This window comes from Cervus elaphus, chromosome 23 (assembly GCF_910594005.1).
Source record: "Cervus elaphus chromosome 23, mCerEla1.1, whole genome shotgun sequence".
NCBI classification, from domain to species: domain Eukaryota; kingdom Metazoa; phylum Chordata; class Mammalia; order Artiodactyla; family Cervidae; genus Cervus; species Cervus elaphus.
In genome coordinates this window covers 65108319-65127108 of record NC_057837.1, presented here as the reverse complement: position 1 = coordinate 65127108, position 18790 = coordinate 65108319, and the positions used below count along the sequence as shown (strand labels likewise).

Sequence of the window (18790 nt, the reverse complement as noted above, 5' to 3'; positions counted from 1 at the left end):
AGAAGGGGACAATCTGCACTGGGGGTAAGTCTCTAATCCATCCTCCTGTTAGGACAAGTGAGGCCACACTTTGGTTCCTGGGTGGGCACCAGGGACCCAGGATGAGTAGTCCTTGACCTCAGGAAACTCACAATAAAGTAAAGCTCCACAGACTGGGTGCAGCCACGTGGAGTACTGCAGGAGAAAGCCTGGGACTGACTGAACAGAAAGAAAGAGAAAGTATTAGTTGCTCAGTTGTGTCCGACTCTTTACCACCCCGTGGACTGTAGCCCGCTAGACTCCTTTGTCCATGGAGCTCTCCAGGCAAGAATACTGGAGTGGGTTGTCATATTCCTACTCCAGGGGATCTTCCCGACCCAGGGATTGAACCTGTGTCTCCTGCATTGCATGCAGATGCTTTACCATCTGAGCCACCAGGGAAGCCCGAGCCACCAGGGAACAAGAGTTACTGCAACTGACTAGTGACGTGTGTCACAGATCTACCACAGACGGGGTGTGACACGTGTGTGGCATGAGCTGTGCCCAGTCTAACACGAGGGGTGGGGGGGCTTCAAGAGACTGGAACAGGAGCCTGGAAAAGTCTTCAAATACCTAGAAGACTGTCACATACATATGTGGTCCCAGTCATCACAGTGCAACCAAAGGGGGACAGGAAGGTGGGGGTCCAGGGGGAGCAGATGTTGCCTCATCCTAAGGAGGCAGTTTCTAAGGGGCAGAGCTGCTCAGGAGGTGGTCAGCTAGGCTGGACCCAGGCACGATGGATGCAGGGAGGGACTCACGCTCCCACGGGTGTGTCCTCTAAGATTCCTCCCAGGCCTGAGATGTTTGCTCTTTCTTTGCTTCCTACTTCACACTCAGTTCTCAATGTGACATCAGATATCATCTTTGTGTGTATGATATTCATTGTTCAACTCTTTTTCGGCCTCCAGAGAATTGGTTCTAATAATCAGAGGAGGGGGAGAAGAATGTTCAGATGGCTAAGCCACAAGGGAAATAAGGAAGGACTACCTCTAAGACAGCATGGTCAGGGCTGGACCTGGACTTGCTCTGGACAGTTTGGCAGCACAGAGCCCCTACCTGAGATGGGAAACCCCCTCCTGAGAACATGAGAGCAGCCGGCACTGGCTCTCCTGGCTCTCACCTCCCCCAACACCTGCTGCTGAGTTGGAGGAAGCCTGTAGGTCGGGAGGCCCTGAGAGCGAGCACCATTCTGCACTGACTCATGGTATGACTAAGGCTCCCGCTGGTAAGATGGGAAGGATACGGGCTCACCCTGTTCACTGCCCGAGGACTGCCACAAGACTCATCTTCCCACAGATGGGAAAGGGCTTGGCAGGTGAGGAACCATCATTACAACTGCCTGTGTGTATGTTAGTTGCTCAGTCATGTCCAACTCTTTGCAACCCCATGGATTGTAGCCCGCTAGGCTCCTCTGTCCATGGGATTCTCCAAGCAAGAGTCCTGGAGTGGGTTGCCATTTCCTTCTCCATACACCTACCTGAGGGGCCTGCATATCGGGGCCAGGGGCCCACAGGCCAGCTATCTGACCCCAGGCCCTCCAGGCATTCGAGGGCCCAGAAGCTGGGGGTTTCTGGCCTGGGGCAGAAGCGAGGTGTCCTGTCCCTCCAGGGGGCAGGCTCAGGAAAATTCAGGGCCCTGAGGACCCCAGCCGCCTGCCCATCCCCCGGGGCCACGCCTGCATTGCTGTGTTAATATTTTAGGGTAGTGACCTCTGGTGTCCCTGCCTCGCCAAGCACCCCTCCGACTTCTTTTTGCCCCCCTCTCCATGTCACCCCCCATGTTCTCAGCGTCCAGGCCTTTGCATGGCTGCTCCCTGCCTGCACCGCCCCTCCTGCACCCTACTGCCTCCCCCTCCTCCAGTCTACTCTGAGCACTACTTGCTCTGAGACTTCCCTGACTGTCCTCCCGCCCCAGCCCGGTGCCCCTCACTGGGTCACCCCCCTGGCGTTCAGAGGCGTCACAGGCCTCTGCCATCACAATGTTTCACAGGCCTGCTTACTTTTCTCCTTCTCCCTTTAGATCCTGAGTCCCCGGAAGGCAAGGACCACATGCTTCCCATGCCCGTGGCACCCAGAAGGGGTCCCCCGGAGAATGCCTGCTGCCACTCACGAGGCGGGATTCTCTGACTTCACCCCCAAAGCAGCGCAGGGCTGCAGGGCCTTCCCCCGGAAGACCTTGAGGACACTGCAGTAGGAAGAGTCTGTGAGAGGTGACTTGACAAGTGGAAGACAGAGGCGCTGGGACAAGTTGTGACTATTGGCTTCCCCCTCACGCCTCCATACCCCTCTCTACTCGATGTTTTTCCCGACCACCTCTAAAAGCACAACATGGTGGCACTTGGGAAGATCTCTTTGAAAGAACACCTACCCAAGGGAAGGTCACCAGCTTCCCAACCCTGTCCACAGAATCCTGCCCGCACAATGGCTCAGTGTAAGACCTCCTGTAAGGACTGGGTGAATATTAGCGACTAATAGTCATGGTCACCGGTATTTTTCACCTGCTCAGGCATCGGCGGCTGTGGCCCTGTCACTGTCTGAGGTCCTTACACTTGATACCCACAAGGAAATGTTTTCACCATTGCCCCTTGTGCCGCTGAGGAAATGAAGGCTCAGAGAGGCTGAGGGATTTGCTCAGCATCACGCGGCAAGCTGGGTTCTATCTACTAAGTGAGGGCAAAACCTTCCAGGTTTCAATCTCCAGAAACCAACCTTCACAGCATCTGGTCTCACACCAAAAACACAAGTTTGCTGGCAAGGAGACTGACAGCACACATTCCTATAAAGCTTAGAAGTCACCGCAGAAAGTCTGGTCTCCCCTTCCTGCTGGCGGACTCCGGCTAGCATTTACTTTTATACAGACCTCAAGCCCAAGCCTGCATTCTGAGGAGCACCTGCAGAAAGTGGACTTTACCTTGACAACTTCCACCCCTCTGGGAGCTGCTCTGCCCTGATGTTTTGCAAGCATTACCTATCACCCCACCTCCCCCAGGCTTCAGGCTGTCCTCACAAAGAGACCTGTGACATCACTAGCTCCTCAAATGGTCCCTTTCCCCCCTAGGACTGATGCTGATCTGTAAAGGCTGGGCACGGCACTAGGCGGGGACGGCACAGTTTCCACCGGGTGTGCTGCTTCTGGCTGATTAGTAGCACCTGCCTGTGTTAAGAAGGATCCTGAAGCTGTGCCCAGGCTCCACACAGCCACCGCGGGCGTGGGAACCAAGGCTGCCTCTGGGGAGAGAGCCCTCCTGGGAGATGAGCAGCCTTTTAAAAACTCTGCTGGAACCCAGCCACATAGAGTTTGAGGGCTGTGGTGTGCATTAACTTGGAGAGTTAACCCAATGAGTTTGTTATTCAGACACCACCTACTCCTCCTTTCAAATATACCTCCTTAAAATGGGCTAGCACATGAGGTACTCGGTCACAGAAACAGAAAGTAGAAGCGTGATTTGCAGGGGCTGGAGGAGGAGGGAACGGGTACAGAGTCTCAGCTCTGCAAAGATAAAAACAGATGGAGGGCAGTGATAGCTGTAAAAGATGTGAACTGTACTTCATACCACTGAACTGTGCACTTAAAAACAGTTTCAGCGGTAAAGTTTTATGTATACTTAACCGCAATTTTTTTAAAAAATGGGCTAGTTAGAGTCCACTGAGGAATTCTCTACAAATGAGCCCCAGTCATCACACTGATTTTTCACCAAAATCCAGAAGTCACAAATAAAATATTTAAAGCTACTTTAAGCATGAATTTTCTGATTTGACTTCAATGTATTTATGAGCAGGGGCTGACTAATAATCTGAGACTATTTCCTGAGATTCAGGAAGTAGAAATTTTAGAAGGGGGGGGTGGGGGCGGAAAAACATCAGAATTCAAACAGGGCTTCCCTGGTGGTGCAGTGGACTAAGACTCCATCTGCCAGTGCAGGGGACACAGGTCTGATCCCTGGTCTGGGAAGATCCCACTTGCTGTGGGGCAACCAACCAACCACGACTGAACCTGTGCTCTAGAGCCCGGGAGCCACAACTCCTGAGCCCACGTGCTGCAACTACTAAAGCCCTCAAACCTAGAGCGTGTGCTCCGCAACCACAATGGGGAAGCCCACACATCCCAATGAAAAGCAGCCCCCACTTGCTCCACCTAGAGAACGCCTGAGCTAAGCAATGAAGAACCAGTGCAGATGAAAATAAATAATAAATAAAATTTGAAAATGCAAATAGAAAATTAAAAAGATTGGAGGTCTACAAGGGTAGAGATGGATGTGTTAGTATCAGAACCTTGGAAAGGAGTTAGAGGGAAGGTAAATGTGGAGGTTAAAAAAATTAAAACTTGGGACATCCCTAATGGTCCAATGGTTAAGAACCCACCTGGCAATGCAGGGGATTCAGGTTGGATCCCTGGTCCGGGAACCAAGATCCCACATGCCACAGAGCAGCTAAGCCCATGCGCCACAACTACTGAAGCCTGTGCATTCCAGAGTCCATGAACCACAACTAGAGAGTCTGTGTGCTGCAACTAAGGCTCAACGCAGTCAAATAAATAAAATATTTTAAAAAATAAAACAAAAAAGAACTATAAATATATTGTATAACAGTATAGAAAAGTTAAAGTCACTTTAATCCCAGTGCCCAAACACAATCACTATGACATCATTCTACACCAAAACTTTTAAACTGGGCTTCCCAATGGCTCAAAGGGTAAAGAATCTGCCTGCAATGCAGGAGATGCAAGAGACGTGGGTTTGATCCCTGAGTCAGGAAGATCCCCTGGAGGAAGAAACGGCAACAACCCACTCCAGTATTTTTGCCTGAAAAATCCCATGGACAGAGGAGCCTGGCAGGCTACTGTTCAAAGGATCGCTAAGAGCGATCACGACTGAGCATGAGCCATTTTGGAATGGCAATCTGGCTAAAAAGAAACAAGACACTTCTGCTTTGGCCTTCTTAAACAAAACAAAAGCAGTCGACAGAAAAGAAATAGTGGTGAATCAGGATTTCAAATCTTGGTTAAGTTGTGTGACTCCAGTTAAGTCACTTTACCTCTCTGCCCCATCATTTCTAAAAGCAGTAGTACTAACTGCAACCCGCCTCCCTCAGCAAGGGAAGCAACAGGGCTCCATGCACTGTTGTAGTAGTATGTGAAAGGGCGTTAGCAGTAAGTAGGGAGTGCTGAAGAAGTTTTTTCTTGATGACTAATGATCAGTGTGAAAACCTGATGATGACAGCGATGATGATGTAAGTATTTGGAAGCTCTGATGTTACTTAACCAGGCTCACCAAGCCCAGCCAGGCCCGGCCCTGACCTTGCAGACCCTTTCAGACCCGAACCTGTCCCAGTTCCCTCCATACACCAAACGCCTTACACCTCAGGGTCTTGCCCCTTGCAGTTCCCAATCTGCCCTGGCCTGCCTCCTTCCCATTCTCCACCCCACTTTCCCCGAGGTGCCTTCCCCATCCTCTCTGAGAAAATCCTTCTCAGCAACTATGTTTCCTTCACGGCTCTGATCTCAATTGTACAGTATCCTGTGTATCCGTACTTGCTCGGATGGGGTCTCCAAGCTCCCTGAGGAGAGAGACCAAGTCTGTCTTGTTCCCTCTTCTTCCCCTGGCTCAGCACCTGGCATGAAAGGCCGATTGTTTGGAAAGGGGCGTGGAGGTGGGGGCGGGGAGGAGCTGGCTGGGATGAACCCAAGTCCTCTTCCCCTGGATTGTTCCCACACACTGCTGCGCGTGCCCCCTTTGAGGAATCTGCTGTGGTGGCAGCAGCTCGGGCTGCCCTGCCTTCACAGGTACTGTCGGACAAGCCCAGTTCCTCCCACCCCGCAGGCTGACACCTCCTGACTGCTACCACTCCCTGTGCTGGGCCGACAGCACCTCATGCAGCCTGGGAAGCCTGGGAAGGCAAGAACGTTCCAGGAGAGCCTGGATCTATTACTGTATTCACAACACATAAGAGCAGACTCCTCATCACAGCCTGGGGAAGCAAACTGGCCAATGGAATGATGACCGTGCCGAAATAAACCCTGGCTGAGTGCCTGGTGGACTCTGACGGCCCTGGGCAGGCTTCTGTAGCCTGACTCAGATCCCCAGGCTCCTGGACAACCAGCCCCTGACTTCCCTCTCCTACCCCAGGTACCCTCCCCTAAAAACCTCCATCCACTTGGAGCTTACCCAGCTTTTGAGGTCCTCTCTAAAGCCTGCCTCAATTGGCTTCATCTTCCCTATCAGAGCCCCACACTTGACAAAGAGCCATCAGATGACCAACTCCTCTCCAAACACCAGGTGCATCTGTACTTTTCCAGGCACGGGACAGGGATGGTCTTTAAATATTCCCAATCTTCTCTGGATATCAATAAGAGCAGGGCAAACATTTCTTAAGTGCTCCCACCGTGCCCGGCAGCGAGCTGAGTGCTTTACAGACACACACACACACACACGCACACACACACACTCTCGTCCTCACACTGTGACTCGTATGATATCAGTATTATCATCTCTCTTTTGCAGATGAAGGAACTGAGGCTCAGAGAGATTAAGCAACTCGCCAATGCCTCACAGCTCCAGGCAGCAGTCTAGGATCTGGATCCCGGCAGCATGACTCCAGATCTATGCTCCTAGCTACCGGGCTACATGACCCCTGGCATGCGGGCTCTGGGACACGGCTGGGCTTTGTAAGCGCCGGGTTCTGCCTCCCAGGGGAGCAGCACGGTCCAGTGTGGACTGTCAGTGCAGTCGCTCAGACACAACTTCCAGATCACCTACTGTGTTCAGTGTGTGCCCTCCCGGAGTGGACTTGAACCAACATAGCTCTGTGCCTGAGGACCTTGGGATTGTGCAGAGGAGAGGAAGAGAGGTGGACAAAAAATCCTATTTGTTGAAGCAACCAAGTTGTTATCATATCTGCTTTGGCAAGGCTGAGAGTTTCCTTAGAAAAAGCACAGAGAAACAGGAACTTGAGACAGCAGGTGGTTAGGCAACGGTTCATCTCTGAAACACACGGGCAAACCCAAAGTGTGTTAGAACTTTCTCACTAGCTCCCGAGGGACCAAGATCGATTCGGCTGAAAGACAGAGCTAGAAGGATCTCGTTCCTGCCAAGAAACAAATGGGGAACCTGAGATTCAGGGGCTTGCTGGAGGCCACCTATCGACTCCTGGAGAAGCACACAGCTCCCTCTCCCCACGCCCCGTCCTCTCCAAGCCCCTGGGGCTGGAACCACAATCAGGACAAAAGGCTTTCAGGCCATCTGGGTCCTTGAAACTGCCAGGGAGTGAGGTAAGTGCCCACAGGGACTGAAAGTTTAAAAGCTTTCTCAGTGGAGACGGGGCGCTAGCTCTTACCTTCAGGGAGACTGGAACTGCTCTGTGCAAGCTGGATTCGGGAAGCCAGGGTTGATTTCCCAGGCCAACACGGGCCCAGCTCCAGCCCGGCCTTGCCCCGGAAGGACGGGAGTTTCAAAGGCAGCTGCTCCCCACCTGGGGCCACACCTGGGAGAGGCTGACTTTACCGGGGGGAACCCGTCGAACTGGCCGTCTCCCAGACAGCGTGGGCCCGGCCAGGAGGCCACCGCCTGTCTGCAGCCTGGTGCCTCTCCCAGCGGGGCCCTGCCCGGCCCCCACCCAGCCAGGCCCCCAGCACCAGGGTGGGAGCCGGTCAGGAAGAGGCCTGCTCCCGCCTGCTCCCCTGCCAGCAAAGGCCTTGTGAGGCCCCCCAGGGCCCACCTCGGCCTGGACTGGGTCTCGGGGCGGCTGCTTCCTGCTTTATCTTTTTCTTTCACTTTGGTTTTTAACCCTAAAGTGAAACTTAAGACGGGGACGACGTGGGAGAGATAGTGAGAGTTAAGTGCTGAACACTCGACTTCTCACTTGGGAGGAGGGCCTCAACCTCGGCTTCAGTCTCCCCACTGATAAAACAGGAGGAGGAACTCAGCTAGTGATTTCAAGTGTCTTTTTAAACTAGAAAAAGGACAGAACTGCCCCTTCCTCATCCCTGCCACCACTGAGAACTGAAAAGCAGCTGCAGAAATGACCAGAGGATGACCTTTTGGGTCATCCTTGTGGGTCTTCCTGTGGAGGATGCAAAACTTTGGCCACTGTGTGGAGACCCTCCCTCATCTCCCTGTCTCTCTCTCCCCTTCCTGTCAACTCAACTCTCTTATCTGAGCAGCCCCTGGGACAAAGCAAAGTCAGGAAGACCCCGGGAACGAGCCCGACCTGGTCTTGGTACAAGAGGAGACATCAACAGCTGCCTGGAAACTCCTGACTCAAGGGCCAACAAGGCCATCTGTCAAGAATGACAGCATACCACCTAGGATGGGTCCAAGCTTCACTCTCTGCTGACCCCGGGGTGCCTGCCACAGTATGGCTAAGACCACTACCATCTGTTTTTTGGAGTTTTCCCACTGGCTGGCCTGGTGACATGAGGAAGGCAGGGAGGAACCTCCCCATCTCTCAGATGAGGAAAACTGAGGCTCGGAAAGGCACAGAGACATAGTAGCCAAGCCAGAACTGGATTCAGGAGCTAAGTAAATATTTGCTGGACCAATGAGCTCACTGGCCTAGCTGCTGCCAAGCAGGTGTGGCACACACCAGAGAAGCAGAGGAAGGAGGATACAGTGTGTGTGAGTGTGTGTGTGTGTGTATGTGTAGGGGCAGGCATCTCTCCCTGGAGACCAAGTCACGAACAGGTCCCCAGGTACTTAGAACAGCATCCCTTCCCCCCATCCAGGCTCCACTTCTGATGTGTCCCCCAGCCTATCTCTTCCCTTCATTCCTCCCTTCCTCCCTCCCATCTGCACCTTACTCTAGAGACACCTCACTGGCTGAGCACTGCTGAGTGACACTGGTCCGCCTCCCCCCCTGTGGACTGGATCAGCATAGTCAATACCTAACCATGGTGCTTTACAAAACATACAGATTTTCAGGATGCAAAGAAGGTAACAGAATTTTAGGTGCACAGATTCTTGAAAACAGCAATTCCACTTGTAGGAATGGCTCCCACAGTGATGCCTGCCCACACACATACAGCCGAGTAGGGAACGGTGCTCATAACACCAAGGCCAGGAACAATGTAAAAGTCCCTGAGTAGAGGACCAGATAAACAATGGGTGGCCCATCTGCCAACGGACTACTCGGCCAGGTGCAGGGATAACCTACAACAGACACAGACTTGCATGAAGAAGATAAGGAACAGAACAGCAGGGGTAGCAGGTAGTAATACGGGATGTACTGACAGACACAGCTGCCCGAGTATGCAGAATATTTCTGGAGGAAAACATCAAGACTGTTTGACAGTGATTATCTAGGAGCCTAGGTGAGAGACAGGCAATTGTCACTGGACATTTTTTCCCTACAAGTTTGAAATGTTTAACCACCTACGTGGATTGCTTTCTCAAGAAAAGCATAACTTTTGCACATAAAAAAAGAACTCTAGCAAAATGTACCCAAGGAAGCTTTCCTCTAGGTGACAGGCATTGCATTCCCTGGGGGCAAGGCCCAGACACCTGGATTTTGAAGCTTCCTCAAGGGCTGCTGGTCACCTTGCAGAATAGGTGGTCAGCCTCTAAGAGCAAATGGAGGTAGCCTGGACACCACAGGACTCTGGGCAGGGGAGAAAGTAGCAGGGAAGACTCGGGGGAGGGGAAAAACTTGGCCTTAAGGCATAAGAAGGACTTGAAGAGGGCTTTGAATGCTCAACAGGTATAGCTGGGAGGGGGGAGTTCCTCCAGAAGGACTGGGGAAACTAAGTCGGGCTGGTAAGACAGAAAGGGGGAAAAGAATCTCTCTCCATATGGGATACTGGTAAGTCCCTCCCCCTCTGATACGTGGTCCCCACTCATGGGAAAGTGAGGAGGCTGGGAGAGTTCCTTCCAGACTGATATCCTATGATATGCCTTTATTCTGTCTCATTTAATATTAAAGGAGGCAAGGAGGGTCCCCAGCTTAGCACATGGCCACAGGGCTCCACATCTGTGCAGACTGTAATCAAATATTTGGAGGTGGCAGAAAATTCAGGCCAGGATCTTAGGTACAGCCGCCCTTGGGCAACTTCCATCCCCCTGGGGAGAAGCAGATGGCCTTCTGTAAAAATGCCCTCCCTCACCTTCTTGTTAATAATTAAGTCATTACCAAAGACCTCCTTTGTCACTCTTGAAGTTCAGTTTGCAGAGACTTGCTCTCTTGGCTTGTTTTATCATGATGCTCCAGGTCAAAAGCTCACAGGTTATAACAATCCACTGGGGTGGATCCTGGCTAGACCCTGATGGTTCAGGGGACTCTGGAAGATCAGAAGCTAAGTCTCTAAGATGGCTCTGCTGGTCACTGTATCCCCAGGGCCAGCTCATCACCTAGCACACAGCAGGCACTTAATAAATATTTGTTGAATAAGTGAACAACAGCTCAGTCAGTGAATCCCAGAGGGACCTTGGTCAAGTCATTTTCTGGAAAATGAGGATGACAAGAACAGTAGTGACCTCTCAGGGTTGTATAAGAATCTGAGATAAGGTGGATGAAAGTTCTCTGCAAATCAAAAAAAAAAAAAAAAAAGAAAGTTCTCTGCAAATCAAAAACGGGCTACACAAACATTAAGGATCGAAAACTAATGTGCTGAGAACAAAATAAAAAGAATGAATATACCTGAGAATGATCACATTTACAACAAAGCATCTGGCAAGTGGTAAAGCATTGATCAAATGAATTACTACAATCAAAAGGGACAGCACAGGGCACTCTAGTTCACTGCTCCAATGTCTGCATAATTTCTCAGGCTTCTCAGGCTCAAGTCTGTTCCAAAGGAGCACAAAAATCCCTCATCGAAACTCTTGCCCTGCTTTCTGGTATGAGTAAACCGTGGGCGCAGTTACAATTGTACCCTGTAAACCCCTAGGCTCAGAGAGTAGATGCCAATGTATTCCCTGGTGGCTCAGTGGGAAAGAATTAGCCTGTAATGTAGGAGCCATGGGTTCGACCTCTGGGTTGGGAAGATCCTGGGAGGAGGAAATGGCAAACCACTCCAGTGTTCTTGCCTGAAGAATCCCATGGGCAGAGGAGCCTGGTGGGCTGCAGCCCATGGGGTCATAAGAGTCGGACATGACGGGTGAATTATCACTAGCACTGGCACAAGGATCCCAGGGGTGTTTACTGTAGACAAGGGAGGAGTGGGGAGCGGAGCACGGAAGCTGTGCCTGCCCTGTGACCTCAAGATCCCCGGCCAAGGCCCTGGTCAAGGGGGCACACAGAGGACTGGCCACTAGCTTCCAAGCCGCGCACTGTGACCAACCACTGCTGCCCCGCCAGTGGCCACTCCCCCTCGCCTTCCCTCGGCCCAGTGGGTATCCCTGGCCGCAGCTTGGAAAAGGAGAACTGGGTTTTATCACCTGGCTCTCCTGTACTCAGAGTACCTTGGACAAGTCCCTTCCTGCCTTTGTGGCTGGGCCAGGGAACACTCTCTGCGGTGAGGAGGCTGGAGGAGAATTCCAGTGCGCCAAGTCATGGATGTGCCCCCAGCTGGACCAGACACAGGAGGCCCAGCTCTGGAGGCTGAGTAAAACGGCTAATGTGAAGGCCCTTCAGTTCTCTGATGCTTCCACCTTAAGGAATTCTGAGCTAGTACTCAGCCCCAATCTTCCAGGTCTTTAGAAAGCAGGGGGTGTGTGGGTTTTAGGGGATGTATTTGTGCGTGCGTGTGTGCTAAATCACTTCAGTCATGTCCAACTCTTTGCGACCCCATGGACTATAGCCCACCAGGCTCCTCTGTCCATGGGATTCTCCAGGCAAGAATACTGGAGTGAACTGTCATAACCTCCTCCAGGGGATCTTCCCCACCTAGGGATCAAACCCAGGTCTCTCACATCTCCTACACTGGCAGGCAGGTTCTTTACCACTAGTGCTGCCTGGGAAGCCCAGGGGATGTATTAATTCAAGGGTCTCAATTCAAGGGTCAAGAAGGTTCAGATTCCCAGGACCCTAACAGTAGGAGGTTCCTTTCTAAGAAGCTGAGCTGAACTGGGAGAGCCAGTGTTTGCAGTCAGCCTTGGGTCTGAGCCATACGTTCCTTATCTGTAAAAGGGGGATGGTAAGTCCGCCTGCCTTGGGCTTGTTGAAAGGATTTCACGAGAGCACCCATGGAGGCCCTGGCACGGAGCCTGGCACAGAGCAGGTGGACGAGCAATGCGCTCAGTTATTTCCTGCTTCAAACAGCAACACCCAGCATCTCTCCCGCTGGCCCATCAGGCCCCTAGTCGGGCTCTCCTCAGGGAACACACATCCTCTGCCACCCCACTGGCCCTTCCCCCTCCCGTGGCTCCACCTACACCCCCGCACTCTCCCTTCCCCAGGATGCTTGCAAAGCTCCTCCCCTGTCACCACTTTCATTCAGTCCCACTCACCCAGCCTGACTCATCTTGAAAAAAATCCTCCAGTTGTGCTGCTCTGGCTCTAAAACCTTCCAAAGCTCTCCAAAGCCTCTGCTCTTCGGCTCAAGTTCAATGTGGCCTACAACCTTCTGGGCCCTCCCAGAGCGGCAGCTAAACTCGTCTACTCACTGTTTCCAAAATATGTGCTCACCTTGTCCAGCCCCGGCACCTCTGGCTTTGGAGAAACTATCCCCAGGAACGCCAGCCCCAAAGCCAGTCTCTGAATCCAGTCCCCCTCTCAAGGGCTCTTGTTTCCTCTGGCTCACGCTCACTCCTTCCTCCTCAGACAATGCCTTTCTTCAGCAGATGCTTAATTACAGACTGTCACAGTCTCTCATAATTGTAGGGCTTGTCTCCCTTGTCAGAGCCTGAGTTCCCAGGGGCAGAGGCCCCGTCTGTCTGCTCTTTCCCATCCTCTCGGAGCCCAGCCCAGGGCTGGGAGGGCAGACCACTGGTCAGAGAGTATTTTCCGAGCCCAATTCAGCTGAGCCGGGTCCAGTTTCCACCACTTGGGACCACTTTTCTGGCTCTTGTCCTCTACGCTGGCCAAATGGAGCCTCCGTGCACCAGCTCTCCCCAGGCGATCCAGGCCAGGGACAGAGAAATGTGGGAGACCTGGGCGGGGAGGCAGGGTGGTGGCTCTCGCCTGGCCCTGACACAGTCTTCTGGGGTGCTAGGCATGCCCTGTCCCTTTCCCTCCCTGGGCCTGCTTCTTACAGTGAAACAAGCAACAATAATCTTTTAACTCCAGAATATAGATTTTTGTCTTCCCTGGTTCCCAGGAGTGGGCGGGTGAGAAACCAGCTGATTCCAACACAGGCTGAGGGACGCGAGGCAGCTGTGGCTCCCCTCCCACAGGACTGGGAAACCTGAGAGGCACTCACAGCACACACCTGGACAACCTCATTCAGTTCCTGTTGCTGACAGCACTGCACTCCTGCCCAGCTGTTCAATTTCACAGCCCCCACCCTGGCCAGGGCTGACAGCGTCTACTGCTGGGACTGAGCAGGGGAAGTTGGTAACCTCTTTCTGGAAACAACCGATCCTGCCTGAAACAAAGAGCACAGTGAGGGACCAGTCTTCCCACCTGTCAGTTCGGGATCATACTGGGACCTGTATCACAGGATTGTTGCAATAATGCAGTGGGATAATGCCAGAACCGGCCTAGCACGGTCCCCGACACCCAGTGATAGGCAGTGTAGCAGACACGTTCCCCTGTCTTGTGGGACCTTTCTGATACCAGTTCACATTCTCAGAGCAACCTGGGAGGAATGCATTTCCATCCCTTCCTGACCCAGAAGAAAACTGAGGTGCAGAAAGTCAATCAGTCCAAGGTCACACAGCAGGGACAAGCCAAACTGTGACACCAGGCCAGGAATCACTCGTTCAGCTTTTCCCGGAGCGCGGTCCACAAGGCCTCAGCATCAGCCTCCTCCAGGGGACTGGTTTAAAAAGCTCATTCCTGCCCCCAGACCTGTCAACTGAGACCCTTTGGGGATAGGGCTCAGAAGCCTGAACTGTGTCAAGACGTGGAGCTTAAATTTTATGAGGAAACGGAGGCAGAGAGAGGTGATCTCTGAGGTCACACTTTCATCGAATGCAGACTAAATTCACAATCTGACTCCACAGGTAGCAATCACAGACTTCTTGGAAGAGGAGACATCTGACTATGTGGCCTCCAAGGGAAGAGAAGGCACCCAGGGGGAGGGTAGAGCACACACAAGGGCTTGGAGCAGGAGAGGCCAGGCAACAACTCCGTGTGGCTTGTGCTTCCAGATCCCCTAGGCGTGAAGAAATACATACGGAGCCTCCCTGCAGCCTGCCCTCCCCGGAGAGCCCAGAGAGCGCCACCTGAGCTTCTGGGAGGAACGCCTGCTGTGTGCAGGGTCTATGACCAGCAGGTCTATGGTGGTGGCCCACTGGGCGTGTCTGGCTGCGGCTCAGGGTAAGAAAGCGGAGGAAGGTGGTGACTCAGTCCCCACCCAGACTCAAGCTAGTCTCTAAATCTGAGATGAGCTCAGAGGCTGGGGAAATGTCAAGCAAACCCTCCTGGCAGAACAGATGCCAGATGGAGAGAAGGTGGCCCGAGGGATAGGCTACCAGGCAGCAGTCAATGTGGAGCAACAGTGTGGTTGCAGGGGAAGAAAAGTCAAGAGGCCTGGGTGCGAGGCCCTCCTGGGGCCCCCTATGCTTCATTCACCTGTGAAACAGGGAGAACTCCACTGGCTTCTGACCTCCTCCCAGGACCGTTGTGGGGAACAATGGGTAAGGAAAGAGCCTGGCAGATTATACAAGGTCTCACACAGCAAGGGAGGGATTAGAGGATTACTGCTATTATACATCAGAACAGCCAGAAGGTGCTTTCCTTGTTACCTGAACCCCAGTCACAGGGGGGTAGTGGGAGAGGCTGGGCCTCTGTCTTGTTCCCACAAAGAAAAAAGGGATCCAGATATTACTTGGAGGTGAAGGCTCCCATTTATTAAATGCCTACCATGTATTGCACACATGCGCAGTTGCTAAATCGTGAACGACTCATTGTGACCCCATAGACTGCAGCCCACCAGGCTCCTCTGTCCATGGGATTTTCCAGGCAATAAGACTGGAGTGGGTTCCCTTTCCTTCTCCAGGGGATCTTCCTGACCCAGGAATTGAACCCATATCTCCTGCACTGGCAGGCGGGTTCTTTACCACTGGGCTACCTGGGAAGTCACCTACTGTGTACTAGGTATTTTTAAACATAGAATCTCCCTTAATCCTCACCATGACCCTACAGTGTAAATATGATTACCTTGAGTCCAGATGAAGAAGCCGAAGTTGAAAGAAAGTAACTAGACCAAGATTACACCTGCAGTGAGTGGAGAACAATTAAAACTAGGCATTTTCGACTCAAAACCCCACACTCTTTCTTTCGTCTGGAACAGTTCCTATAAGAGGCAGAACATGTCGGGTACAGGGGCCCAGCTCAAGCACTGCCTCCTTCTGGAAGTGCCTCTGATCCCTTTGCCCAGACAAGGTCTCTCTCTGATGAAACCTCACAGTATATCAGCAGCACACACCTGGCAGCACTCAATATGTTCTGCTATTTTGTGATCATACACACTTTTACAGGTAAGACGAGATGCAGGTACAAATAGGTGGCCTTTCAGTTACCTCAATATCCTCAAATGTCACTCATAATTTTAAAAAAACAAAAACACAGGTGTTAAAAAAAATCCTCAAATGTCAGAGCTGAAAGCACCTCCAAGACCACAACATCCAACTTCCTCATTTTTTTGAAGGAAAAATACAGATAGAGGAAGACACTTGTCTGAAGTCACACGGCATCAGAGCCGAGAATAGAACCTTGGCAGTCTGCCTCCCAGAATTTCTTTAGGGATTCCATGATTTCAGAATCAGTCTGAGGACAAGGAAGATCATTCCCATGTTGCAGATATGGAAGCTGAAACCCAGGAAAAAGCAGCCTCCTGGAGACGGTGTGATGTGGGGACCACACCCTGATCCTCCCACTTCTAGACCAGAAACCAAGCCCTTTCTCCTCCCCACTGCAAGAAATCTGTGTAACGTGTCAAGCTTGGGGCCCACAATAACAGGTCGATGGGTGTTGGAAATTGTCATTATACACCAGTGAGCAAGTGACACCCGCCTGACTGTGACTGGTCTGGCAGTGCTACAGAAGAGGATACAGGAGTCCTGGCTGAACCCTCTGTGCTTTCTGGACCTTGTCTATAAGACGAGGGAGCTATCATAGCTGATCTGATGATCTGCTCCAAAGTTCCGGGACATCTGAGGCTCCCTGACAGCGGACCCCAGCTGTCTGCAGAGCATCTCTCAGCCGGGGCCTTTGTTCCCCTGCTCTACGGGAAGCCAGCAAAGCAGGTGGGGCTCACAACCACAAACTGACTGACTTTATTCCCCAGTGCGACTGGACAAGCAGGACCACTCTTAAACAACAATGGGATGGAACACGGAAAACCCGACTGTCTCCCAGAACAGACATCCCGCTGGGCACACCCACCTACCTTTACAAACTGAAAAAGAACAACTGGGAATCGGGGCATAAAAGGGGACAGCCGGCTCCCTGCCCTATTGGCAGGGCAGGTGTATTTCTGAATAACAGGCAGCAATGGAGTTTGAGGTAAAGAACTCTGGACCGAGGCGTCCCAGGCCCAGATTCCTGTCCCAACTCTGCCATGAATGAGCCTGTGTGCCCATGAACTAGCTGCTTCCCCTCTGTGGGGCTCGGGTTAGAGCTAGGCTGGCAGTTCCCAAAGTGTCTTTACAGATATTTCATTTGATCTTCAGGGCAACCCTGTGCGATTGACACAACTATCCCCTTTTTACAAATGGAGAAACTGAGACTGGGAAAGGCTGAGGGTCTCATTCAAGGTCACAAGGTTTGAGGCTGGCAGACCCATGGCCCCAGAGGTCTTAAGACCACCATGCCCAAACTTCAAGGTTGGTCAGGTAAAGAACAACTCCTTTCTCCCCTCACCCTGACCAACCTTCTCAGCAAGACCAAGGCAGCACAAACCCTGGATCACCTGTCCAGTCTGGTGGCTTGCAAGTTCTGGCCCCAAACCTCACAGCCCAGCTGCCTAGGAGGCCGCACCCCCCTGCAAAATTTGATTACTCAAGTTGGCAAGAACGCAGCCCCCACCCCCAGTCCGGTCTAAATAAACGCCCAAGTGATATCACATCCTGCTGGCTCCAAAATAGCCCAGGCCTGCCCACAAGCGATCACAAAATGCCAGGCCATGCAGGGCCAAGCGGGCAGGGATGCCCAGCCCGTGGCACGGTCCACACACACACACACACACACACACACACACACAAGCAACTAAAGCAGAAGCCTCAGAGCAGGAAGGCCCCCCACTCCCACCTCTGCCAGACAGCCTGGCCCCTCCCCCCTTGCCCTCTTGGTGGGGAGTCCCCAGCGCCAGCCCTCGCCCCAGCGCCAACCCCATGGAGCCTCGGCCGCGGCCAGCCTGCGGGCGGACTCCGGCCCGACCCGGACACCCCACCACTCACATTGCTTCAAGAGCTCCAGACAGAAAGCCATGAGGGCCGGATGGGGGTCAGAGACCCAGAGACCGGCAAAGACAGAACAGGGGAGAGGGGGAGCAGGAGCGGGGAGAAGGGGGGACAGGGGGCTGCGGCAGGGAAAGCGGGGGGTGGGGGGGAGGGGGTGCGGGGCAAGAGCCCCCGGCAGAGGAGAAGCCTCAAAAAGGGGTCTGCAGCGCAAGAGACATCGAGCGGTGACACCAGCAAGACAGATGTGAGGACAGGGAGAGGCAGGGAGAGCAAAGCAGGGGACCCCGACTCAGGGGGCTGGGGGGCGCGGAGTCCCGACAGAGAACAACGACTGGGGGACAAACCAAGGAAAGGCAGGGAGGGGGTACGGAAGTCAGGGAGCTGGGGAGCTTCGGGGGTCCCAAGGAGAGACCCCAAGGGATCACAGAGGTCCCAGCGTATAGAGGGGGCACCAAAAGAGGCAAAAGCCTGCAGAAAGGAGGGCTAAGAGGAGGCAAGACCCCCGGGGTGTGGGGGACAGATGGGAGGATCCCCAAGGGATGTGAGGGGAGCGTGGAAGGTGTTCTGAAAGAAAGCCCCCTCCCCACAAGATGAGAGGGCGCTCAGAGAGGGAATCCCGAAGAACAGGGGCGCTCCGAGAGGGAGACTCTGAGGGATGAGACGAGCGCTTTGAGGGGGACCCGAGATCGGGGAGCGAGGGAGGGGCTGGGAGGCAGCGCGAGGGCAGAGACAAAGAGACAGCGAGCCAGGGAGAGACAAAGCGGGCGGAGCGGGGAGATGGGCCCCAGGGTCGGTGGCTGGACAGAAGGACGGAAGCGCGAGCGGGCGGGAGGACGGACGGACGGACAGACTGGGAGGAGGGCGGGGGCAGGGCCGGGCGGGGGCGGCGCCCGTCTCCTCGCGGGGCCGCGGCTGCTCTGAGCGGCGCTGGGCGGGCCCCAGGCGTCCGGGCTGAGGAGGCGGCGGCGGCGACGACGTGGACCGGACAGACCGATGAAGTGACGGACGGGCTGGCGGCAGCTGCGGCCAGCGGCGGGCACTCACCCTCCTCCCTCACGCGGCCCGGCCCGAGGCTCCGGTTTTGTACGCCCGAGGGGCGGGGCCTCTGGGTTAAAGCCCCGCGCCGGCCCCGCCCCGCCCCGCCCCCCGCGTCAGAGGCGCGCGCGCGTCTCTCGGGACTCCCGGGGCGGGCGGGGGCGCGCGCGGCCCTCTCGGCACGTGGCCCGTCGCGCGCGCCCGGCGGGGCGGGTGCGCAAGCGCGCGAGGCGCTCAGTCCAGCCCACGCCCAGGCTGCCCGACCCCGCGAGGGAGCGCGCGCCCACGTCAGCCCGCGCG

At 53.9% G+C, this 18790-nt stretch overlaps 1 protein-coding gene across 5 annotated transcripts in view; it reads right to left on the bottom strand.

Annotated features, from left to right (window-relative positions):
- Positions 1–18790, bottom strand: part of DLGAP4 (DLG associated protein 4) — a 138929-nt gene that overhangs the window by 46235 nt on the left and 73904 nt on the right. The window contains exon 1 of one of the 5 annotated variants that reach the window (XM_043884383.1): positions 17453–18493. The exons of 3 other annotated variants lie outside the window; for them this stretch is intronic. In XM_043884383.1, the coding sequence (XP_043740318.1) occupies positions 17453–17483 (31 nt within the window). In that variant the 5' untranslated portion in view covers positions 17484–18493. Of the gene's footprint in view, positions 1–13317; positions 13776–17452; positions 18494–18790 lie in introns of those variants that run through there. One more of the 5 variants, XM_043884384.1, reaches the window with a different exon arrangement.